This window comes from Drosophila biarmipes, chromosome 3R (assembly GCF_025231255.1).
Source record: "Drosophila biarmipes strain raj3 chromosome 3R, RU_DBia_V1.1, whole genome shotgun sequence".
NCBI classification, from domain to species: domain Eukaryota; kingdom Metazoa; phylum Arthropoda; class Insecta; order Diptera; family Drosophilidae; genus Drosophila; species Drosophila biarmipes.
In genome coordinates this window covers 7,645,672-7,669,302 of record NC_066616.1, presented here as the reverse complement: position 1 = coordinate 7,669,302, position 23,631 = coordinate 7,645,672, and the positions used below count along the sequence as shown (strand labels likewise).

Here is a 23,631-nt window from a genome sequence, read left to right as displayed (position 1 = left end):
AAACTGAAGTTTAAACTCTGAGCTCTGAGCCACGCGATCGAGTGACTATAGCTTTTGGCGGCAGCCCCTATTTATTCGAAACACGCTACGCTCGCGCACTGATAGCGGAGAGAGTGCGCGAGAGAGCACAGAGTACATTTTCTTTTGAGGGGATTTTTTGATAATGCCTGAGGATTCTTTGAGGGGCCAGAAAGACCGCCCGAGACTTAGACCTGACATTTGAAATACCGGTTTGTCAAACGTCCTCGCCAATTTCACTCTCTCTCTAGCCCGCTCGCTCTCTCTCTCTCTCTTATCGTTAACCACAGGTTACCGTTACCGTTAGTCAGGTTGTGGGAGGGGAATTACTATATAGTCTATGCCCATTTAACGGACAATCAGAATTAAATTTTCCCCACGTTGTTACTAACACGCACACTTTATCGTAATACCCCCTCGAAATTAAATATATAAATCAACTTTATCGCACAACTTCGATTTCGTCTGACACTTCTTTCGATTGCGATCCGTCGCCAATAATTGTGATAAATCTTATCACGTCGCCGCTTCTTTTGGGTTGTCGCTCAAATTTACAACATGGGCGTACTTTCAACTTCTGTATGTTTTTTAATCACTCAATGCAAAGTTCTCTTTCTTTGTTGAACCCACAGATGTATGTACATACTTTTGTATGATTCATGCCAGTAAGTGGTTCTGGTAACTTTTTCTACAACTCCGGATTACAATGCGTTCGGTAGGCGGCTGATAAGAAATACGATCCATTGAAGAAAGGCCTTGACAGTCCTACCCCAAACTAGAGATGCCCTCGTGATGTTATAAAGAACCTGGCATTTTTGTTCTTATCATACACAAATTTGTAGATCCCCTATCTCAATAAATAAATAAATCTAAAGAGATTTATGGATACTTTGGAAGTGATTTAAAGGAAAAGGAGATATTCCAACCAAGAAATGTCCAGACTGGGAACGTTTAAAATGTAATTTATGGTGGCACCAACAATCTGGCCTACCTTTCGACCTAAATTTTCTCCTAAATGCTAGTTTGGGCTTTTGAAATGTTTTATATTTTAATTTCGCGCTCCCAAGACAGACAAACACTGGATTAGTTGTTCATTAACTTTATTAATTATGTATTTCTTTATCAAAAGAGCAGACTTCTTGTTGTGACTGTCTTCAACAATAGATAACCTGACGCAGGAAACTCTCGTAGACTTTATACAATTTAAAAAGAGCAAAATCGTTACTTGACACATTCAACTTTATAGCCAACGTATAAATATGAATTGGGCACTATGTTTAATTGGCCCACAAATCGCTTGGGTGAAACATAAATAGCTTGGCATATTTTCTTTGAAAAATACACACGTGTTAAATACAAAGAATGTAAAATGCAATAAATGATATATAAAATATGGAATACCTCGATTGGTTCAAATGCTAGTTTAACAAATTACAATAATAATTTCGATCTCTAGCCGTTCGTTGCACATAATTTTGAGGAATAAGAGAGGAAGCAATGGATGGGAAGGGGCATGCGTGATGGGTTGGGTTAGTAGCGAATCGGTTTATAATCCAACATCAGTATTATCGTTTTCGTTAGTATGTAAATACAATTTGATTTTGTTCTATCGCGAATTTCAATTGGAAGTTTTCAGGAGTTCTGTCCCACAACCTGCACATAGTTGGCCGGGAAGAGGCCGTAGCGGTTCTTGCACAATCCCCGCCACCACCCGTCGTCGATCTTCTCGATGTGGGTGATCACGTCGTCTGGATCGAAGGATATCTCGTCGTCGTCCGCTGCCTGGTAATCGTACAGGGCAACGGCATGGATGCCCGTGTCCTCCAGGTAGTCGGCCAAGTTGTCAGAGTTCGCGTAGATTGCCTCCTCAGGCGCGTTGGCACTGACACTTGTAGCGACTGTCTCGGAAGCTGCTCCATTCGTGGGAGGCAATGGCGAGGCAGCCTTAATCTCGGCCTGGTTTTGATACAGCGGCTCCTCTTCGGCTACTGGCTCAGCCTCGGCTTGAGGTTGTGGTTCAGGTTGGACTTGGGCTTGAGGCGTTGGCTCGTGCGCTGGAGAGTTTGGCTCGCTTCTGGGAGGCGTCGCCACGGTTTCCACCTCAATCTGGGGCACCACATCTGGTGGCGGAGCTACAACCTTGGCAACTGGAGCTGGCTCAGGCTCAGGAGCGGGCGCAACTACAGGAGCAGGAGTAGGTTCGACCACCGTGGGAGTTGCCGCTGGCTCATCCTTTGCTTCTACTTTAACAGGCTGAGCCTTGGGAATGATGATGGGTTCCTTGCGTGCAGGAGGAGTTTCCGATACAGGCGACTGCATCTGGTTGAATGCACTGATCGCGTTGCCAATGCCTCCGGTTCGACCCGTCTGAATGGCCGCCCTGCTACCCTTGGGCGGGGGCGTGTCCGTTGAGGTACGGGGAGTATTCTCAGCCACCGTTTTCTTGGCGGCCTCCTCGCGATCCCGCTTGTCCTTGGCCTCACGCAGACGCTTTTGCTCCTCTGCTCGCTTACGAGACTCCTCCTCGGAGTTTTTGGCCAGGTTCTCGAATTTGGCACGCAGATTGGAAGGCTTGGCGCCCTCGATCACGGGCTTGACCTTGTGGTCCACCTGGCTTGCATGCTTCTGCGGGGCCTCAATGTGGTCCCAGCCGACAGCGGACTTGTCCTTGCGATCCTCCTGTACTCCGAACTTGCCGCCAAAGCCCTTGGAGTAATCTGAGGTGAGAAAAAGAAATTATAAAGGTAATTAGTATAACTTCTTTAACTTTAACAAGAAAAAGACTTTAACACGATATATATGAAGTCTGTGAATCGTGACATATATTAAGAAATTAATAAGTTTTTATTTTCCTGATTAGATAGATTATAAAGGGTTCGAGGAATGTAAAATTCTTACCCTTCTGGGACTCGTGCTTTTCCACCTTCTCAATGTGATCCCAGCCCACGGCCGACTTGTCCACGCGATCCGACTGCACTCCAAACTTGCCTCCAAAGCCAGTGGCATAGTCCTTCTGGGATGCGTGCTTTTCCACCTTCTCGACGTGGTCCCAGCCCACGGCAGACTTGTCCTTGCGGTCTTCCTGCACGCCGAACTTGCCCCCGAATCCATCGCTGTAGTCTTTCTGCGAGGCGTGCTTGCCCACCTTGCCCTGGTAGTCATGGCCCACGGCCGACTTGTCCATGCGGTCCTTCTCCACGCCAAACTTTCCACCGTAGCCGTATCCGGCATTCTGATCCTTCAGCAGCTGCTTCTTCTTGTCCAGATCGGCCTGCTCCGTCTCCTCGCGCAGCTTGTCCATGCTGAAAGAAAGGGAACAATGAACATGATATTGAGTTTCTCGAGAAATTCGAATGACTCACTCAATGGTGCCGGCTGTGCGACCGCTGCCGTCGATGGTCTTTGACCCCCACCGCTGCTCCTGCTCGCTGACATCGTTGACGAAGTCCGGATCCGTCTCCCAGTCATCGTCCTCCGCGGAGGCGGCACTGGTGGCCTGAATCTGGTGACCGGCGGTTGCCTTCCACATTCTGTTTACGGGTTTCTGCTAACTGGCTACTCGCCTATCCTTATCTGCTGGGTAGATAAACACCATAACGAGTGTGAGTAGTCGGGACAGGTTTTTTGGGGGGCTCCGGTTGCGCTTCGTGGCCAAGATAACAAGACACAAAACACCGAAGAAGGGAGGGGCCGCCGACGCTGGATCGAGAACAAGACGCCTTTGGCGGTATAAGTGTGTATATACTCACATCCCGGTGACTAAGTGCAGGGGGAAACTGCTGGTCTGATGTCGTGCCGCTGGAGCCTTCTGATGTCTGCAAATTTCCGGGCGGAGGAGGGTTAAAAATTGATTCATAAATTGGACCAACTAATATCGATAAGCGATAGCCCTCTGACAATAAAACGGGAAACAAACTAGGGATGGGAGGGCCAATCACAGCAGTAATCGATTCATTGGGTACACCATCTGGTATTGGTATCGATGGTTCACAAAGTGGTTGTACCCAACATGAAAATAAACAAGTTAAAATAAACAAGTCGAAGTTTTAATACCCTATCAGACCTTATTGGTTTAAACATAATTTAAATAAGAAAAATAAAAAGCCTTAAACTAAATGTAGGTTAATATCTAGAAAAACTTGGCGGTCCGTTAAGCAAGATTATTCGATAGAGCTTGCACAAAAATTAATACGTTTTGCAATGTTGTTAGCTGTTAAACTGGTTTTATGTAACTGTTTTTTTTTTTAACATGAACGCCCGTAAAGCTTATTTAAAAGGATTTTGAATGTAGTTTGTTATAAGTACAGATTCCATAGATTAAGCATTTCTAACATTTTGACTTTAATTTACCCATTTAAAAGTTAAACCTTACAAAATATACTTTTCAGTCAGCCACAGTGTGCACCGTTACAAATATGGTATTGCACAAAATTTAAAATACAAAGGTTGTACTTAAGGGTTTATCAATTTATTATTGTCGTAATGTAAATATCCGAGCCCATATCGCACTTTCGTCATAACTGATGGCTCAACAGCTTCCAGTGATGAATCACCGACTTACTCTCGTAACTCATTTTGTTCTCAGGTGATATGAAGGCGTGGGAGACACAAGCCTTCCAGTCAAGGCGGGATCTGCAAAATATATCTCTAAGTTCTCCCATTGTAAACATACTCATACTCAACTCTCCCAAATTGCCGGCCACATTCAATGAATTTCTCCAACGCTCTCAGTTGACGAGCGAAAGAAGTAAGAAAAGCTCTCTTTCAGATCCCAATCGCCGGCTAATTCACCACAGCCACCTTTTCCCCACCGTTTTCCAACGAGAGAGCGCCAATATAAATTCAGAACGCGGGCCGCGAAAAGCTAAAGTTTTTTCTCATCGCTTGCAGTTCGCATCGCCAGAGTTTTGTACGTTTAAAACCAAACTGTCTTGGGTAAATTATGGGAATTTGCAGATAAAACATTTTGTTTACCCTCGCCGTGCCAGAAATCGCCAATTCAGTGCAAAAGCAATCGGCAAAAGTGAAGAGAAAGTGTGTGAACAGCAATAGAGGAGGTTGCAATCGGTGCCAAGGGCGAATTGTAGAATCTGGGCGCGGCGTCAGAAGAATTCTCCAGAATCTGGCATGCGAGTGAGCGAGATTCCACATTTCTCTATTTACTTAGAACTTCTAGAGGCTTTTCGAGTAAAACACTCGGGCGAAAAAAGAAATTCGAAAACCGACAGATGACATCACCAACAGCCCCTCTCTTTGGCGTTTCGCTCGCAGACTCGTGTGACTTCTGAACATCCCACCAAATCTAAGTAAACTTTTCGTTTTCTCCCTCTTCAAATTACTTGGGGATGGGAAACGAAATTCTGCGGAACAGCGTCCCATCCCCTCCCAATTCAGTAATTCAATCAACTTCAATTGCTCTGACAGAGGCTTCCAACTACAGTAAATCTTGGGCTAAGCGCTCCGGATTACTCATCGGATGTGGCCACATTCCGACTCATATATAATATGGTGCACTTAAGGCCGAGCAATTATACTAGCTAGGTGTGTCATCAAGGTTTATTACCGACCAAAGTGCCCTGTACTAGTGTGAAACACGTCTGAGTTTCAACTCAAGGTACAGTCCGTCGGGGTCTCCAAGAGAGGTGTATTAGAAGCTTTTGTTTATGAAGTTATTCGCACATAGTCACGAGTTGTTCCCATTCCAGAGCTCCCCTTCTACGCCTTTCCCACGAACTCCAACATTTCGCAGCTCTGTTGGTAGAGTCGTGCTCAAAGCTTCCGACTGACGTCACAAACCTAGTGAATCATTAGCTGCTGTAATTTCGAATGTATCACAGGTCATGATAGTGGTGGCTATTAATAGAACATCAGCAGATACGTCATGGTACGCCATCTATCTCGTAGTTCGCAGTCCCCAGCAATTCCAAAGTGTCTTAGCAGAAACAGTAGAATAATAACTAATGGGTGTTTCCAGGCACACATGCCTGTAAGAACACATTCGAGGTCGAAATAATAGAACAGATACTCAACTTCGGATTTCAAAATATGGTACATTTTTCAAATGATTTCTTTTTTGTATCAGCAGGGCCTTAAATAATGCCTTTGTACATACTGTAAAATATTTCAAGATACTATACGAAGAACGCCAGATAAATGCTATTGGTTCGACCTTAGCTGTGTACCTTGCATATAAGAACCGGTTCCTACTGTGGCCAAAACATTTTTGTTTGTTTATAGCTTGACTGCAGAGGCGTCCAAAGTTGATTCTGTTTTTTCGGTATGGCCTGTTTGTGGCGTCGCCACGTCGAGTCTTTTATAATGCCTGTCTTCAGCTGCCTTTTGTTGACTTTCTACTTTGGCGGCAGCATAGAAAGGCAGACGTATTTTCTGTGCCGACCAGTTCAAGAGCGATCAGAAAATGCAATCAATTTATCATTAAGTAATTTGGCCCTATTGGTTTTTGTGATTATGTGGGCCTACAGCGAGTCCCCCGAGATAGTGTCCCACTTGACAACTGAAGTGGAGTGCTTAGGCCCAGAACGAAGGGGGCAAGAAAGGGGCATTTCCCTGACGCTTTCTCTGGGCCACAAACGAGCCGTGCCCGATGTTTCCAAAGCAGAACGCAGTGAGCTCATCCGTTTATAAGGCCATTTCGTGTGGGCTCGGTCTGGTCTATCACGAAGCAAGCCGAAAAAGCCATTTGGTTATCAGACGCGCCCGGTTCCGTAGTTCCTCTCCTCCAAACTAACCACTACACACTACCCACTGCCCACTGAAAACTGGAAACTTTCACTTTCCCCGGCAGTACGTTGAACTTGGCTTGGGCCCAGTTGGAAACGTGAACTAGGAAAACATCTGGGTAAATACATAAACTAGGCAAAAAATCAATGGGAAAAAGTGCCTCAAGCCAAGCGCCAGGCTGGCTACGGGGCGTATGCGTAATGGGAGGCTTTTACTACTCTCGATGATGTCAGCAGGCAGGGCCGAAAATAAAGGCCTGGTTTATTAGCTCCGGGGGTTATAATTTAGCTGACCTTGCTGGCGGTTCATTTTCAATCACATTTTCGTTTGACAGGAATCTCTGAGCCATTATTCATATGATTTCTCACTTCCTACTTACAGATTTTCCACAACAAGCCAGTCAAAATGAGTTCCGCTGAGTACTACCCATTCAAGGTGAGTTTACAATGGAGTGTATTTGATGGATTCGAAAATGAGGCTCTGCTATGAGCTGGGAATCTATCAAAGTCCGATATTTCAAGTGATTAAGCTCGTTCATATAGCAAACAAGATAATCAAAGTAACTCAATAGAAGGATGATAATTACAGCATTTCATTAGCCCATTCTCATTGAAGTTGATTAAATTAGGCCGTTCTAGTACGTTCTAACTATTTTCGAGAGCAGTCTTTTTTCCTAAAATTGCATTCTCATCAATACACAAAATTCCGAATTTTTTATCTCCGCAGCAACCAGATGCTAAGTAATTGTCTTTAATAGGGCTATTAAATTGTCATCAAGTGGTGTATACTATATTAGAAAATTGCTGGAAAGCAAGCACTGACAGATAGCAAAAAAGAGTGATAAGGGGAGTTCATATAAGTTGCTCAGATAAGAGTCAGAGCTAAGTAAACAGAAATCCCTAGAATAGGGCATTCAAAAACCTTATCATGAAATAATTATAGGGGAAATTATGCATAACTCAAGTAACGAAGGAGGGGGCTACCACATATGTGTGGTACAAATACCACAGGGGAATGTTGAGTCACCCCAGTGGCACCCTTTTTGGGATTACGTGCCTTGCATCAATATAGACTCTCTTATTCACCCGCGTTACTCACCTGTTGTGTGCAATTGGCATTTTATTTTGCAGTGCACGCCCACCGTCTACCCGGCGGATCCCTTCGACCCCGTCGAGGATGCGGCCATTCTGCGCAAGGCCATGAAGGGCTTCGGCACCGACGAGAAGGCCATCATCGAGATCCTGGCCAGGCGCGGCATTGTCCAGCGCTTGGAGATCGCCGAGGCCTTCAAGACCGCGTACGGCAAGGACCTGATCTCGGACCTCAAGTCCGAGCTGGGCGGCAAGTTCGAGGATGTGATCCTGGCCCTGATGACGCCGCTGCCGCAGTTCTACGCCCAGGAGCTGCACGACGCCATCTCGGGACTGGGAACCGACGAGGAGGCCATCATCGAGATCCTCTGCACCCTGTCCAACTACGGCATCAAGACCATCGCCCAGTTCTACGAGCAGAGCTTCGGCAAGACCCTGGAGTCCGACCTGAAGGGCGACACCAGCGGCCACTTCAAGCGCCTGTGCGTGTCGCTGGTCCAGGGCAACCGGGATGAGAACCAGGGAGTGGACGAGGCTGCGGCCATCGCCGACGCCCAGGCTCTGCACGATGCCGGCGAGGGACAGTGGGGCACCGATGAGTCCACCTTCAACTCGATCCTGATCACCCGCTCCTACCAGCAGCTGCGCCAGATCTTCCTGGAGTACGAGAACCTGTCGGGCAACGACATCGAGAAGGCCATCAAGAGGGAGTTCAGCGGCTCCGTGGAGAAGGGCTTCTTGGCCATCGGTGGGTTACTAGATTGAGGCCTTATTAGTGACCCTTCTAACTCGTCTTCTCCTCCAGTCAAGTGCTGCAAGTCGAAGATCGACTACTTTTCGGAGCGCCTTCACGACTCCATGGCCGGCTTGGGCACCAAGGACAAGACGCTGATCCGCATCATCGTCAGCCGCTCGGAGATCGATCTGGGTGACATCAAGGAGGCATTCCAGAACAAGTACGGCAAGAGCCTGGAGTCCTGGATCAAGGTAAGCACCGATTTAAATTTGCTTCTTTGTGTGTGCTTGCCAGAACCTCTAACTTGGCACCCCTTTTAATACCACTAACCCGCATTCGGCTCTCCCTGCAATAACGCCCATTAATCGTGGATCTGTTGAAGTTTATAATCAAGCAACCATCATCCAGCTGGCTTCTCTTGTAGTCGTTTATTTTTCCCCATTTTCTTGTCGAGTTTCGATGCCATTTCCCTCCCGCCCGTTACATATGTGTGCATAAAACATTAAAACCTGGCATATTCTATATTTTTAGGGCGACACATCCGGCGATTATAAGCGTGCCCTATTGGCCATTGTTGGCTTCTAAAAACAAAGACTCCCAATCCAACTTCTCACTTTCATCTGTTCCACGGCCCAAACTATACGCAACAAGAATGTACAAACGAAATTCCGATATCGAATACTTGACAACGTATAGTTTTTCAAACCGGAACAAGTCTTACGAACACGAGGCCACGCAGTGCATTTAAGTCGTAGAATCAGATCCCCAGTCTCGCGTCCTGTTAATTATTATTATTAGAATTGTGACTATTATTATTATGACTATGCACGCCACATGCACATGATTGTATCTCCTTAATTTACAACACTTGGGCATACCAGCATACATTGTTATGTAGCTTATGCTTTCTGTTTTGTCTCGAGTCTCATTTGCAACATATTTTAACCTGAAACGCAACAAAATAAAAATATTACAAAAAGTAAAATACAAATTCTAATTGAGTTTCCGTTACCGTTGGCAGAGGTTTCTGCACTGCTTGTCGTGTAAATTACAGGCCTAACACCATAACATCAAATAGGGCGATGGTTAAACTAACACAAAACTCATGCAAAATTGGTTCCCAATGGGAAGTCAACAGCTTCCTACCAGCTTTACAAACTTGATCAGCAAAGGGAAATATTTAAACAAAAAGATGTCCAAAAAATTGTGCTTTTAAAATAACCTCACTGCTTGCTTTGAGTAAACGTCAATTAAATGTAAATATGGAGTAAAATCTCAATTTAAGTATGTAAAATTCAAGACTGAGCTTAAAAATAAGGATTCCAGCTTCGTAATTTGCTGATCAAGCACATATATCTCTATTAGCTTACCCATGATCAATTTTACATAAAGTTAATCACACCAACTACTGAAAGGAGTCGCTTCCGGACTTTAATCACAAAACAAGCCATGTATACAAAGTAAAAGCTGCTCTTTCTGCTCTTTTCACGCTTTATCTCTGCCCGTTTAAACCCAACCAACAAAAGGAGGATGCCGAGACCGATATTGGATATGTTCTGGTCACTCTTACGGCTTGGTAGACGGATCCAGCCTGAATGAAGGGATATATATGAGCAATATTGTATTCCATCTGCTGAAGTAGAAAATGCCAAAAAGAAACAAATATGTTGCATTTTCCAAAACTGAATAGCACAGCAGAGAACAAATGAAATTATTTATACACCCATCTTGTGATGTGTTCTTAAAATCCAATCTAGTATTTCCCCCTGTGCAATAACGTCCCAAGTTCGACAAAGATTATTTAACATTTTTACGTACTTTATTTTGTATACATGTCCTTCTATTGTAAATTATTCTGCATCGAACTCGAATGCATAGTTTGTGCTTGTATTAACTAATAAAGTTGGCTTACACTCAACGGCAAAACTGGGTCACATTCACCATCCTGCTCCCTCTTGACTTTGCTTACAGGACGACCTCTCCGGAGACTACAGCTACGTGTTGCAGTGCCTGGCCTCCTACTAGGATCTCCGCGTCGCAGAAGCATTTCACATCGATTGTTAACCATTCTATTTGTTGTAACTCTTAACTTAAGGCAAACCTGGTTCGCCAACTTTTCTGTGGAAGATTCATAGCCTATATTCAATTCATAAATGCATTGTAAAATCATGGAAAAGAATTTGAAAGTTTTTGCACTTAACTAGGGTAACCGAAACCGAGGGAATGGGTGAGGTGGGGGAATATTTGATTAGAGGGAATGCTGGCTGTATCTTCTACTTGGCAACTCGATCCTGGTAGGCTGCCCACAGGCGATCGCGGTAGGTCTGGGCGGCCTGCTCCGGGCTGCTGGCCTTCAAGATGCCCCTGCCGACCACTCCGATATCGGCTCCTCGCTCCTTGACCACGTGCTCTGGGCTCTGGTACTGCTGACCCAGCTGGTCCACGCTCTCGTCGATCTTCACACCGGGTGTCAGCTGCAAGAGGCCGGGGAAGGCGAAGGCATCAGAGGATTGGCACACCACACCGGCCACGAAGTCCACATCGGCGCCCTCGGTGGCGATCTTGTTGCTGTTCTCCTTGTACTTGGCATCGATCAGGTTGCCACTGGCCGACATCTCCGCCAGCAGGAAGACTCCCCGCTCCTTGCCTGCTGCTTCCTCGCCCAGGCCCGCCTTCAGACCCTGCAGAATACTGCGTCCAGGTAGTGTGTGGGCCGTGACCAGGTCTGCCCAGCTGGAAATCTTGTAGACGCCCTTGCCGTACTGAAGCGACACCGAGTTGCCAATGTCCGCGAACTTGCGGTCCTCCAGCAGCAGGAAGTTGTGTCTCTGGGCCAGAGCCTGCAGGTCGCTGATGAACTTCTCGCTGAAGTCCTCCACTATGTCCACGTGCGTCTTCAGCAGGCAGATGTACGGACCGCACTTGTTGGCCAGGTCCAGGATCTCATCGGCACTGGTCAGATCGGCGGCCAGGCAGAGGTTCGTCTGCTTGCTGGCTATTAGGTTGAAGAGCCTCTTGGCCACCGCGCTCTTGGCCAAGTTGGCGCGACTCTCGTAGGTCAGTCTGGTGCGCTGCAAGTCGTTGGCTGAAATGAAAGTACAAATTATTGAGTACCACTTGAATATTAATATTATAATATCTTGTCGCTCTATCTTATCTTTGGGATGAAACCTATTCAAATTTTTCTAAAACATAAGTATGATAACACTCTGTGGATTTCAGATTAAATATACATATCTACCTTTCTCATTATATACCAATTCGTAACTACTAACATATATATCTTATTATATCTAATCAAAGTGTAGTCCCCACGGTACATTCATTTAAAAATGGGCATTCGTGTAAAAAAGAAGCAACGTTTTACCCGTAAACATTTAAAACTCTCTCTTCTAAGAAAAAAGATATGATAAGTCGAGATAAAAAGAGAGTTCCCTCGCTTTGCTGATAGAAATAGGAAAACAACCGGTTCCCAAACATTTCAACAAGCCCGAAAATCAGCCATGCTTATTTATAGTGGCAGCCGGCAGATAGGCTTGATTGGCGAAGGGGACCTGATAAGCATGGCATAATTGAGTGGAGCACTGCCCAGAATCAGAATCACGTGCCGCTTGCCCGCGAACTTGATCCGGTCCGAGCGCGGACCCAGATCGGCTTACCGCTGTTTATGGCGGTTGTATAACTTTACGATACCGCGACTGGAGCTCCCCTAATTGAATTTGCTTCGAGGCCATGTGCGCCCCTAGTGCCATGTAGTTATTATCTATCTATCTATTCAACTGGTATATATCTGGGGGGATCTGGAGCACTCACCTCCGACAACGTCGGCCTTATCGCCGCCGACAAAGCTGCCATCGCTGTTGATTTGCACGGCGGCTATGTACTTGGCCACCGCCTCCACCGTGGACTTCTCGATGCGTCCGGCCTCGTGGAGGGTGTTCAGCAGGAAGGAGAGCGTGAAGAGCGAGTGCATCCGCACACCGTGCTTGGCAATGTTGGCCACGCCTCCCTGCTCCCGGTTCACCACCACCACGGCGTCGGTGACCACAATGCCCTCGCTCTGCAGATCCCTCACAGTGTCCAGGATGCTGGAGCCGGAGGTGACCACGTCCTCGACAATCAGGCAGGTGTCGCCGGCATTGAAGACGCCCTCGACCAGCTTCTTGGTGCCGTAGGACTTGGCCTCCTTGCGCCGCACCAACATGGGGGTTCCCTGCTGCACGGACACAATGGTGGCCAGCGGGAGCGCCGTGTAGGGTACGCCGCACACGTGCTTGGCGTTCAGCTGCTTGTCCTTGATGTGCTCCACCAGGAGGTCGGACACGGTTTGCTGTGGGAGATTGTTTCACAAGTAGTTAGGAATTATCATAAGGTGGAGAACTAAACCCACGTACTCACCATCACATCCGGATAGCTGACGATCACTCGCAGATCGAAGTAAACCGGCGAATTGATGCCCACCTTCATCTTGAAGTCGCCGAACTTGAAGGCATTGATCTCGAAGAGCTTCAGGGCCAAGGCCCTCATTTTGTCCGAGTTCTGGGCAACCATTTCGCGATCTGGGTCTGCTGTCTTCGTACACGTGCTAGCTCAGCGCCAATAGGAACCGTCCAATTGGGAGTCCAACAATAGGGATGTGAAAGACTAAGGAATATCAATAAATCGATAGTTTCCGAAAATAAATATTTTTGCAGTGAAACAATCGATATTTTCAGAATTCAACAGGTAGGCGCGTAAAACTCTATCGAAACTTAATTTTGGAGGGAAGTTTTGGAAGTCTTAAAAAATATTTGCTACCCAGAAAATGCATTCTCCTTTATGTTGTAAAATATTTTAAAGTAAGGATCGGGCTCCTTTCACGTTGCTTAAACCATTCACTCTATTTGATGGGTGATAGATATTCCATTTTTAATCAAATTAATTTAAAAACTGCTTTCTTTTTATTATTTTCAAGCACTGTTACATACGAATATTTTAATTATATGATTAGTCTTGCTGAAAATAACCTCTACCTTAGGCCTTTCTATGTTCATTCTAGGGCTTGTTAAATGATAGGTACTGTTGTTTCCTTAAATAATAACGTTGTATTTTACGAGCCCTAGAATGCACAATATTTAAAGTTTGTAATAGTTAAACTTAGTCGTACTTGAAGAACAAAGCAAAGGGATTAGCGCTTTTTACTTTTTATTTTTCTTAAGTTTTTTCATTTTTTGCATCCTCTTTCTATGGGCGTACTTTTCCGTGCGTTGGATCACTTCGTTATATTTCCTCTTGTTGAACGCTTGGAAGGTCTTGTCCTCCAGCAACTCATTAACTAGAGACTGCTTTTTCTTCGACTTCCTTTCGTTATAGTGGTCCAAAGCGGAGTGTTGCACAGTGCCAATTTGGAAGTATTTAGGAATATATTTGAGGTCGTTTTTCTTGTAGAATTGTTTGGGGTTCAAGACGGACCGCATCTGAATGATTTTAAGTTCGTTTCGCATTTCCTCGGTGACTTCCGTCGCGGGCAAATCATACCAGCCCTTGCCCTTGGATTTGGCGCGTTCAGCCTGAGATATAAGATAGGATTAGAAAAGGACTTAAAAACGTCAGCTGGAGTTGCCGTCATGCTGTCAGATTACTAAAGACGTCGTCAATGGCAACCCAGACCTAAGTGGATCCTGCGTCGACAATCCACTGTGCTTCATTTTGAGGTTTGTGTTCTGTAAGCCATGGCCTAAGTTGTCAGTCTGGGGCTTAACGACAGACAGCAGTCTTGCCTCTGGCTGGTCGTGTTCCGCCGGCCTTACGGCCACTGCCTATGCTGCAAGGGCAGCCTCCAAGATTACGACGGAAGAAGCAGGAATTGCCGACTCTGAGTCTGATCACAGGGTCCACCTCAGGCAGTCTGAGCCATGCAAATTCCGATGTCGAATATGTCATCATGGGCAAAGTAGGGGTTTTCCTCGCACACTTGCTGTACACTTACTCTATTTAAAATGGGCTGCTGCCTCTTGCCCACAATGGGAAGGGCATGGCGTTGAGTTAGGTCTGGATGCAGGGCCTGCCTTGAGCCCTTCAGTTCCTTCTCCACCTTCTCCTGCAGGGTAGCCACATCATGGTCCCCGCTGGGACTTGGCTCTGGGACCGGCTTCAGTTTTTTGCTTGCAGCAGGCTGAGAGCTCACAGCACTGAGCGCTTCGTTGATGTCTATCTTCACGCCAAACAACTGTACTTCTCCCTCCTGCTGGTCCTCGTCGCTTCCGCCATCTTTCTCTTCCCGCAGCAGCAGTTCCCGTTTGTAGGCAATCCTCTGTGGTTTCGCGCCAGCCAACTCCTGCTCGCCTTTCGTGTCTAATATCATAAAGGAATCCATTTTCAATCCAAACAACGCATGGTCTAACAGTAGTGTGGCCGCAGCGGCAGCGGTGGAAAATACCAGCTGGTCTAAAAATAAATACCAGTTCAAGAAATACCACTTATATACCATTCGTCATTATAATTAGGGTATTCCCCTATCAGTTGAATTTTCAACAAATTAAATTTCCATAGACAATTTAAGCAATTTGGAGAATAGCTAAATAGCTATTGTAATATGTTATATTATTATTAAGAAAGTAAGTAGAAGTAAAACTATACCTTTTCTTTTTATTGATTTTAGGGTAAATAATGCTTAATATAGAACGTGAGCACTACCATCGTGGTCGAATGTGCATAAAATCATGGGAGGTATTTACACTACAGAAGCGAATTTTCTCTGCATTTTTAAAAGTAGACCTAAATACTAAATAATAAACAAATACTTTAAATTTTTCCATAAGTCCCCCTATTGTGATAAGATTTTGAATGTTAATCGTTTTAACACAATTAAAATATACTATGCATTATATTCTAGAACATAGGTGGAGTATGGAAATTCTCGCCAAGTCGCAAGAGGCAAAGAGTACATTATGTTTCAAATACATTACTGATTTATTATGTAAGTAGATTTTGGCAATTGATTTCTATGATGAAAATAAAAAAAGTTTATTAAATGTATTTATTTGAACGGTTGTTATAAACAATTGGAGACAAATTTTTAGTTTTGTAGGTGTACCGTTGATACTTACACAAACCAAATCTGCTTCGATTACACCAGGAAGATAGGAATGTGATTTGACCTTTGAAAAGTTTGGCTCCACCCATACGCCCTGGCTGGACTTTAAGGGGAGGAGTCCTATCATTAACCAACCGCCAATCACAGTCCTCAAAAGCCAACTAACCATATGAAAGCAAAGCGCATGCGTAGGTCAACAAAGTTTTCGCAAGCCTTTTGAAACAATTCAAAGTCCTTTGATTCAGTGTTTCCAAAATTTAGTTTCTTTTCGCTGGACCCCAACTAAGTCGCAGACTTCAGCTCCAAAGCAGCAACTTCTTTGTGCAATTATCGGTTTTAATTGAATCTAACTTTTGGCTGCCTTCCAATGGCTAGTATAAGTGAATCTGTTAGCGAAGTGGCTGCAAAACGTTCTCGCCTGGCGGGCACTTCGAAGAATTCCAAAATAGTTGAGCCCCAAGCTCCCAAGGTCGCCAATCGGGTGCCCAAATGTGCCCGCTGTCGGAACCATGGGATCATCTCGGAGCTCAGGGGTCATAAGAAGCTGTGCACCTACAAAAACTGCAAGTGCGCTAAGTGTGTCCTGATCTTCGAGCGGCAACGCATTATGGCAGCTCAGGTGAAGTAATACTAGTTTAATTTTTCTACAAATCACTCATTTAATATAAAAGTCGATCGTCTGAAAGTATATAACTCCCACATCATCGCATTTAAAGGTTTCAATGGCCACATTTCTTTCAAGCTCTGTTTTTCAATGCTGTGAGGATTAAAGTTACCTAACATTAATTATAGCATCATTATTTTAAAAATCGTATTTAAAATATTTCGTAAAAGAAAAATATATTTTATGGAAAATATAAACTTATAAAAAAGGAAGAACGGTACAGCTAAGGTACGGTACGGCACTCAGCTTAGGAGAGCAAAATAGAAATGGAGATATATAGTATTACTACCAAAGGGATATTGTTAAGCGCCACCTACCAGTTATTTCAATATATGATATGGTCGGCAGACAGATTTAATCGTTTTGGCCATTTGCGGGCTAGTTTATACGGACGGACAGAACCAGACGCAGACGGGCAGATGGACAGACGGACATGGCTACATCGACTCGGCTAGTATTCCCGATCAAGAATATATATACCTTAATACATTTAACTTAACTACAAACTTTTATAAAAAATAAAGTACATATACATAAAATCGTACTAGGAGGTTATAATTGTATTTAAATATAATATGTAAAGGCTGAGAAGATAATTAATTACATTTCGAAAATATTTCGTAGGTGATTAATTTTAAGAATTTCTTAATATAGCATTCTGATAGTTTTCTGGAACAAGGGAGCCCAGGACTTGATATGTGTGTCACCCCACCCTGACTTAATCAATCTGTGTAACTGAACTCAATTGCCAGCTTTCTAGGAAAAATAGTTACCCTGACCATTTATATTGTCTTTAGATTAAGCGTGGCCAGGCGCTCAATTCGAAACACAAATAACCACTGGGCAGGGACGCATTGGTGGACCCCACCCCAAAGCCAACTCAAACAGCCAATGAAACGAATACGGGGAACAGATTCACTCAGGACCACCAGCCCGGTATTCCCTCCCCTTGGGTGATGATGATGGAAAGTTGTCAAGGCGTAGGAACAAATCGACCAAAATATCCGCTTACCAAAACTGTTTGCACAAGTGTTCTCCGGCTCGCATTTCATTAGATCAGCATGGTTAGGATGTGGACTCGGTTGTGGGTGATACCCCAAGGAATTGCCGTGGTCTATGTTTGCCGAAAAGTCAAACAGCAGCAGACGGAGATGTTCACTTGTCGCATATTAATTTCCATTTGTGTTCCTCCAGGTTGCCCTGAAGCGCCAGCAGGCCGTGGAGGATGCGATTGCCATGCGGCTGGTGGCCAACAAAACGGGCCGCTCCATCGACTCCCTGCCGCCGGGCAACATTTTCGGTCTGACCGTGACCCAGCCCAGTTCGCCGCTTCCCAAGAGGGAAGATGACCAGGGGGAGAAGCCTCCTTCGGAGGAGCAGAAGCTGCAGCAGCAGCCAGAGTCGCAGGGTGAGGAATTCAGCGATCCGCCGGCGGTGGCCCAGGATCTTAGTGCTCCACGGCGGGATAATGTCTCCCAGACAGCCATCGATATGCTGGCCCAGCTCTTTCCCCACCGAAAGCGATCTGTCCTGGAACTGGTCCTCAAGCGCTGCGATCTCGATCTGATCCGGGCCATCGAGAATGTCTCGCCCACGGGCAAAGCCACTGCAGTGGAGGGCACCAACGTCAGTCAGCTGCCCAGCCAGGAGCCGGGAATCTTGCCCAGTGTGCCGCAGATCACGACTTCGAGGACCAGCGCCTTCAGGCCGGTAATAACAGATCAGGTAGGAGAGCACACAAGGATACTTTTAGATTCTAGGGAGACGAAAGTACGAGGTTTTATAAAAAAATAATTTTTATTGCTGGCATTGAATATGTGTTCTTTAATTAGGGTTTGAATTTAATAATTTAATAAAATAATCCGAACCCATCAAATGATTATAGCACAGTAGAAGGGTAGATTTTTCAGAAAATATTTAACAGGTAGATGGAAGCTCTTTTAAACATTTTTTGGCATTTCATGAAAGGTTTACATTGGGTTTGTTTTGAGTATAAATACCCATGTTTCATTAACATATTAAAACAAGGAAGAAAGTCGAGTGCCTCGACTATCAGATACCCATTACTCAGTTTAAGGGAGCAAAAGGATAATGAAGATATATAAGCAGCAAAGCGATATTTTAGGGGGCCATCTACCGGCTTTTTCAATTATGTGGGCGCCAGACAGATTTAAGCGTTTTGGCCATTTGTGGGCGTTAGAGTGGGCTTGGCACCTTTTTGGTGAGTCAATAGGTATTGATGAGACAAATACATTTCAGATCTCAGCGTTCATACGGACGGACGGACTGACAGACGGACATGGTTAGATCGATTCGGCTAGTGATACTGATCAAGAATATATATACTTTATGGAGTCAGAAACGCTTCTTTTTACCTGTTACATACTTTCTGACGAATCTAGTATACCCTTTTACTTGTTACATTCTTTCTTTCTTTTTATTCTAGAAAAATCTCCGAAACAGGCGATTAGCTACATTATAATTGCTTCCTTATATCAAATAGCCTTCTTTTAATTTTTAAATCAAGTTTTTGCATTTTCACATTATGTCTTTTATGTTTAACAGGTAATTAAAGACAATTGGAATATTTGTTCTTGTCTTCTAGTACCAGAGCAAATCGATGGTGGAGCTAAAGCCGCCGGTCTTCGGAAGTAGCGCCTCGGCAGCGGCAGCCGCCATTTGTGCCTACCCCAAGTGGTTCGTGCCGCTCTCCTTCCCGGTGACCATGGGCCACCTGTCCAACCTGGCGCCGCGATGCACCTTGCCCAACTGCGCCTGCCTGGACAGCTACCAGTTCCACTAGGAGCTTTCATCAAGTAGTACCCATTAACTATATTGAAATACATTTATTTAACCTAACTACAAGCTGAACTATCTTATGAGTAAGTGGGCAATCTTCGAGCTTCACTTGGGGGCATCCTCCGTCTCCTCCTCCTCGTCGTCGTCCTCATCGTCCTCGGACAGATACATGCGATCCTCCTCGTCGCTCTGCTGGCCACTCCTGCTCCCGCTGCCCAGGTTCGGGATGGGAACGCCGCCATTCGAGGCGGGGGAGGGGGATCCTGTCGTGGTCGCTGCTCCTTGGGCGGAGGCACTGCGCTTGCTGAGATTGGCCCGTCGCCACTTGGCACGACGGTTCTGAAACCAGGTCTTCACCTGGCGATCGGTCAGTTTCAGTTGGAGCGCCAAGTGACGCCGTTCCTCGGGCGACAGGTACTTGGAGCTGGCGAACCGAGCCTCGAGATTTTTGGTCTGCTGGGAGGTGAACCGGATCTGGCCACCTTTCCGCTTCACGCCGAAGTTGGACATGTAGAAACTGGCCGCCGGATAGGCGTTGCAGTAGAGGGCGGCGGCAGCGGTGGCGGGATTTGGGAATCCTGCAAAATATATAGATAGTTCAAGATTAGAAATCGATTCCAAACCAATTAATTTGCTTTAAAAAATAAGTAAATTTAAATCTTGGACAGATAAATAAAATAAATGTATATCTTAGGTACCACTATTCTTAATTTAATACACAAAGCTAATATATTATAATCTTTATATCGAATATCATATCATATCATACTACACTTGATTACTTTATCATATCTTTTTCTATATGATACAGTAAACAGTCGATCCACCATATTTATCAAGTGTGTCCGTCAATCCATTTCCCCAACAAAAGTAGCTGAAAGATACCATAGAAAACTGAAGAACAACCGATTTCATTGTATAACAACTTTAAAGTATCTGCCCGATATAAAGTGGTGCAATCGTTGGATTTTGATTGGTGGCTCCTGTGGCCCGGTTCCCAATCTCCGCCCACCAGCTCTTATCAAGGCAATCGGACACAACATTACCGCGTCGTACAAGTGTATGGGTGCTCGGGAGTGTATCAGCAAAACAGTATCCGTATCGGGGCATATGTCAACGCCCACTTGTAAGTGGGTGAAGACCTGGTGGCCATTGCGAAATGCGTCGACAACGACTGAGGGCCGCGATTCCAGGGCAATCGCGCGAAATCTATTGCCTCCCGACAAGCAATCCGATTGTGGGGCTACAGGAATGGTGTATGCACCGTGATAAGGAGGGGGAGCTTTCCTCTTGACGTAACGGAAATTCGCTCTTGTCGCGTATTGAATACGACACTGCTGAACTAATCTGGTATTTCGGGACCCAGTTGCCTCACTACACAGATTCCCAGTAGGTTTGGAATTTGCCAAAAGCCGGGGAGTAAATAACATTCGGTTGACCAACAAATGCCATAATTTAAATTGTTACAAATAGACTTATTAGCGGTTATTTTTATTAAGTGGCGTACCCTAGTGATAAGACCGTTCTCCCCCTGGGCAGACCCCATTCTGTTCTTCCCGAAGGTGTTTAATCGCTGAAATTGGATTTGCTATTATTTTATAATGTGCGTGTCCGAAAGAAAGAATGAACTCATATCAGGCACTTGTCGTCCACTGCCCTGCTCCGAAAACCCCTTTTCAGCAGGTCGGACGAGTGGCGACAACGGACGAGCTTATCGTAATCAAATGGCAATTGTCGCTATAAGATGATGGACAGCGCCTATTAATCGCCTCTAATAGCATTTTTCGTTTAGATAAGCCGAAACAAATCGGAAATCGGGATAGCAATAGAAATGGAGTGGCCTATACTGCCAGATACAGCTAGCTGAATGGGCACACTAAACTAATCAATGCTCTACGAGCTTGGAGGCGTAATAAATATATTTGAATTTGTGCAAAATGATATTGCCAGTGATAAGAGCGGGAATGGAGAGGTACCTTTAATCTCGAGTTAGGTACAATTTGTTTACCTGATTTTTGGTTCGCTTTAAGTCGTATACTTGATTTATGAGACCCTCTCCATAGAGCTTCTTTCATAGACTTACTAAATAATCTTACAAATGCTCTAGCAGTTCCCACAGTTCAAGCAGTTATATTTTCCTGGCTAACCATAATCCCCTTTAAATAGGGTCCAACTGTCATTTGGGTTTCCCTTGCTTTCCTCACCTCAACTTCCAATATTTGTCATTTTGATAAGGACGCCGAAAATATTTCGTGGGTTTCCCGAAGGGATGGAACGGGGGCTGTGACCTTATCAGCATTACGCACTTCCCCGCCCGATTTTCGGGGGCTAATCTACCGTTACATTGCACAGGGAACTAACCGGGGAATGCACTTCTGAGGCGGGGGTTGAGGGATTTCGAGTGGCGTTGGCGCCAACACTTGACTTTGACAAACACCCAACTGCACACACACATTAATCATGTTTATGGCCCATTTTGTGTGGGATCCCCATTGTAATATTGGGATGGTTCGGACACTTCGGACTCAGGCTAGCTAAGACTGTATTTAAATGAGGAGTTTGGGTAGGACCGTTCCCATGGTCGATCAATTTCCATGTGTCAGTTTGACGAGATCAAGGCTTCAGCACGGCGAGGTTCAATGACTTGAACTTGGAATGATCTATATTTTATCTGTGAGAAAGTCTAATAAAAAATAAACTAATTTGGGAACATCCCTTGTACTCTATTTTAGTTTTCTACTCGCTGAAAACCTTCCATTTTATTTTTAATTTTTAAGAATTAACATATCAACTTTATAGATACGAAGGTTTAGCGTTTATCAGCATTAGTCTTTAATTGATAATTGTAGTGCTCGTTCATTCATAGTACCAGCTAGGCTGCTTGTGACTCATTTCCGGGCTTTTAATAATGGGTACCTATGATGAAATGCTAATGATGTCCTACTTTTCAAATTTATTATTGATAAAGGTTGCAATATATAACAACTAATTCATGTATCATATACTGAAATACACTTATCTCTGGGTCATTAAATCTTTTGCTAGACTAAGACTTGCGAAAAACTTAATTATAAAAAAAAAAGTTTCCTACCTTTAACAAAAAATTTGTTAAAGATCTTGTGTGAATTTTATAATAAATTGAATATTTAATCCCCTTAACTATAGGGTATACGATCCAATACAGTAGTTCATATATGTGTTGTTTCCAACCCAACTAAATCGTACATCACTATGATCCCTGAAACATGAGCTATTACTCACCCTCGCAGTCCATGGCGAACGGACTGTATTGATCACAATAGGCTGTCGGCTGGACGGCGGCTGCGGCGGCCACTGCGGCTGCCTGGAAGTGGGGCATGAAGAGCGAGGGATTCTTCTGCAGGTTGAGCACCTGCTGGTAGAACAGCGAGGCTGGATCCGGGTAGATGGGGTTGAATCGGAGAGAGGTGGGTGCCAGCACCCCACTGGAGTCCATGTTCTTGAGGGCATACTGGGCGGCGGCTGCCTCGCGGGACAGGTCGTATATACTGGAGGTGGAGGCGGACGTGGCGGAGGGAGAACTGGTGGCCAGCGAAGCCTTGGGAATGGCTAGTGCTGGTGGGGAAGGTATTCCCGCTCCTGTTCCTGCCGCAGGACTTTGAGAGGATTCCCGACGCGGCTGAGATCGATGGGGGGAGTCGATGGGCGGACTCCTTGCTATCCTCGTCTTCTGCTCCAAGATATTCTCGATGGAGAAGGCCGACTTGCTGGACTTGGTGCCGATATCCATGTTGGGTGTATCAGTTCTTTGGGTTGTTATTACAGATCGCCGTGAAAGCGTTAACGGATCGATTCCGGAGCGATCGAAGCGACTGCGTCGGCCGCAGGCGGTGAACTAATGGCAGCCAGGTGAAGAAGTCGCCGCAGAGACCCGGGCGCTATAAATTGTACCAAATCTGATTTCACAGAATATAATAGATTGTACCTATAATGTTGTGCTAATGGGTAGATATCAATATTAACAATAATAGAGCGGTATGTAGATATGCCGCGCCCGGAGATAATGCCGGGCTACCGGCCATCGATTGATAAGCGAGTGGTGGTTGGTGGGCGCTCCAGCGGCCCGATGGCACTCCACTCCACTCGATTCCGATTCCAATACCCCACTTCCAATTGCGGACGACGACAGCTCGCCATCGGCAGCCGGAGTGCCAGTGCCCAATCGGCGATCCGATCCCGGCCGTCGTATAAATCACGGCCCTGCTCGGGCGCTTATTGAGCTGCCAGGCCACCGGGCACCCCTTCCTGCCCCCAAATATCGCCCACCCACTCGGCGGGTCGGTGCGTTTGATCGAGTAATTGTTAATCACCCCTTATCGGTATCGTTACCTGGTTTCGGCTCTCTGCCACTGTTCAGTTATTATATTCTGTTGATTGTTGTTGTAAACAAATTAAAATTACCAATCTCTCTCTCGCTCTATTAGAACCACCCACCCTACCACCCACCACCCACCACCCCCTCCCGAGA

General features: G+C 45.3%; 6 protein-coding genes and 1 non-coding gene across 12 annotated transcripts; 2 read left to right on the top strand and 5 right to left on the bottom strand.

The window, feature by feature from the left end:
* Window positions 1-1,101: 1,101 nt before the first annotated feature.
* On the bottom strand, window positions 1,102-3,935 carry LOC108027395 (hematopoietic lineage cell-specific protein). Of its 2 annotated transcripts, none has more exons than XM_017098832.3 (4): window positions 3,768-3,935; window positions 3,381-3,591; window positions 2,917-3,320; window positions 1,102-2,735 (listed from the first exon to the last, which is right to left on the bottom strand). In XM_017098832.3, the coding sequence occupies exons 2-4, from the start codon at window positions 3,545-3,547 to the stop codon at window positions 1,651-1,653; spliced, it is 1,656 nt and encodes a 551-aa protein (XP_016954321.1). In that variant the 5' UTR covers window positions 3,548-3,591; window positions 3,768-3,935; the 3' UTR covers window positions 1,102-1,650. The 2 variants fall into 2 exon arrangements, with proteins under 2 accessions (XP_016954321.1, XP_016954322.1); XM_017098833.3 differs by having other exon boundaries at window positions 3,381-3,594; window positions 3,768-3,932.
* Window positions 3,936-4,798: 863 nt separating this feature from the next.
* LOC108027287 (annexin B9) lies at window positions 4,799-10,765 on the top strand. 4 transcript variants are annotated; one of them, XM_017098676.3, is made up of 5 exons: window positions 4,799-4,927; window positions 7,141-7,194; window positions 7,890-8,598; window positions 8,656-8,837; window positions 9,118-9,577. In XM_017098676.3, the coding sequence occupies exons 2-5, from the start codon at window positions 7,165-7,167 to the stop codon at window positions 9,169-9,171; spliced, it is 975 nt and encodes a 324-aa protein (XP_016954165.1). In that variant the 5' UTR covers window positions 4,799-4,927; window positions 7,141-7,164; the 3' UTR covers window positions 9,172-9,577. The 4 variants fall into 4 exon arrangements, with proteins under 4 accessions (XP_016954165.1, XP_043951553.1, XP_016954167.1 ...); XM_044095618.2 differs by having other exon boundaries at window positions 4,924-4,953; XM_017098678.3 differs by lacking the exons at window positions 4,799-4,927; window positions 9,118-9,577 and adding an exon at window positions 10,558-10,765.
* On the bottom strand, window positions 10,384-13,223 carry LOC108027286 (uridine 5'-monophosphate synthase). The gene is made up of 3 exons (XM_017098675.3): window positions 12,985-13,223; window positions 12,400-12,916; window positions 10,384-11,671 (listed from the first exon to the last, which is right to left on the bottom strand). The coding sequence occupies exons 1-3, from the start codon at window positions 13,135-13,137 to the stop codon at window positions 10,860-10,862; spliced, it is 1,482 nt and encodes a 493-aa protein (XP_016954164.1). The 5' UTR covers window positions 13,138-13,223; the 3' UTR covers window positions 10,384-10,859.
* Window positions 13,224-13,503: 280 nt separating this feature from the next.
* Window positions 13,504-14,981, bottom strand: LOC108027039 (deoxynucleotidyltransferase terminal-interacting protein 2). Its single transcript, XM_017098239.3, has 2 exons — window positions 14,555-14,981; window positions 13,504-14,135 (listed from the first exon to the last, which is right to left on the bottom strand). Exons 1-2 carry the CDS (start codon window positions 14,939-14,941, stop codon window positions 13,764-13,766), a joined length of 759 nt encoding a protein of 252 aa, XP_016953728.1. The 5' UTR covers window positions 14,942-14,981; the 3' UTR covers window positions 13,504-13,763.
* LOC122817832 (small nucleolar RNA U85) lies at window positions 14,193-14,516 on the bottom strand. The gene has a single exon (XR_006367403.1). It is a non-coding gene; the product is annotated as a small nucleolar RNA U85 (small nucleolar RNA).
* Window positions 14,982-16,028: 1,047 nt separating the features above from the next.
* On the top strand, window positions 16,029-19,188 carry LOC108027053 (doublesex- and mab-3-related transcription factor dmd-4). 2 transcript variants are annotated; one of them, XM_017098261.3, is made up of 3 exons: window positions 16,029-16,280; window positions 17,520-18,050; window positions 18,931-19,188. In XM_017098261.3, exons 1-3 carry the CDS (start codon window positions 16,029-16,031, stop codon window positions 19,126-19,128), a joined length of 981 nt encoding a protein of 326 aa, XP_016953750.1. In that variant the 3' UTR covers window positions 19,129-19,188. The 2 variants fall into 2 exon arrangements, with proteins under 2 accessions (XP_016953750.1, XP_050744754.1); XM_050888797.1 differs by lacking the exon at window positions 16,029-16,280 and adding an exon at window positions 17,072-17,389 and having other exon boundaries at window positions 18,931-19,186.
* On the bottom strand, window positions 19,157-23,039 carry LOC108027052 (hematopoietically-expressed homeobox protein Hhex). Its single transcript, XM_017098260.3, has 2 exons — window positions 22,386-23,039; window positions 19,157-19,702 (listed from the first exon to the last, which is right to left on the bottom strand). Exons 1-2 carry the CDS (start codon window positions 22,891-22,893, stop codon window positions 19,230-19,232), a joined length of 981 nt encoding a protein of 326 aa, XP_016953749.1. The 5' UTR covers window positions 22,894-23,039; the 3' UTR covers window positions 19,157-19,229.
* Window positions 23,040-23,631: the final 592 nt, after the last annotated feature.

Coding starts and splice junctions, on each gene's coding strand:
- LOC108027395 (XM_017098832.3), bottom strand. CDS start 3,547: ATGTGGAAGGCAACCGCCGGTCACCAGATTCAGGCCACCAGTGCCGCC. Junction 3,321..3,380: donor CGCACAGCCGGCACCATTGA/GTGAGTCATTCG, acceptor CCTTTCTTTCAG/CATGGACAAGCTGCGCGAGG. Junction 2,736..2,916: donor AAAGCACGAGTCCCAGAAGG/GTAAGAATTTTA, acceptor TTCTCACCTCAG/ATTACTCCAAGGGCTTTGGC.
- LOC108027287 (XM_017098678.3), top strand. CDS start 7,165: ATGAGTTCCGCTGAGTACTACCCATTCAAG. Junction 7,195..7,889: donor CTGAGTACTACCCATTCAAG/GTGAGTTTACAA, acceptor TTTATTTTGCAG/TGCACGCCCACCGTCTACCC. Junction 8,838..10,557: donor GCCTGGAGTCCTGGATCAAG/GTAAGCACCGAT, acceptor CTTTGCTTACAG/GACGACCTCTCCGGAGACTA.
- LOC108027286 (XM_017098675.3), bottom strand. CDS start 13,137: ATGGTTGCCCAGAACTCGGACAAAATGAGGGCCTTGGCCCTGAAGCTC. Junction 12,917..12,984: donor TCAGCTATCCGGATGTGATG/GTGAGTACGTGG, acceptor AATCTCCCACAG/CAAACCGTGTCCGACCTCCT. Junction 11,672..12,399: donor TAAGGCCGACGTTGTCGGAG/GTGAGTGCTCCA, acceptor CTTTCATTTCAG/CCAACGACTTGCAGCGCACC.
- LOC108027039 (XM_017098239.3), bottom strand. CDS start 14,941: ATGGATTCCTTTATGATATTAGACACGAAAGGCGAGCAGGAGTTGGCT. Junction 14,136..14,554: donor AGCAGCCCATTTTAAATAGA/GTAAGTGTACAG, acceptor CTTATATCTCAG/GCTGAACGCGCCAAATCCAA.
- LOC108027053 (XM_017098261.3), top strand. CDS start 16,029: ATGGCTAGTATAAGTGAATCTGTTAGCGAAGTGGCTGCAAAACGTTCT. Junction 16,281..17,519: donor AACGCATTATGGCAGCTCAG/GTGAAGTAATAC, acceptor GTGTTCCTCCAG/GTTGCCCTGAAGCGCCAGCA. Junction 18,051..18,930: donor GGCCGGTAATAACAGATCAG/GTAGGAGAGCAC, acceptor CTTGTCTTCTAG/TACCAGAGCAAATCGATGGT.
- LOC108027052 (XM_017098260.3), bottom strand. CDS start 22,893: ATGGATATCGGCACCAAGTCCAGCAAGTCGGCCTTCTCCATCGAGAAT. Junction 19,703..22,385: donor GTTCGCCATGGACTGCGAGG/GTGAGTAATAGC, acceptor TATATTTTGCAG/GATTCCCAAATCCCGCCACC.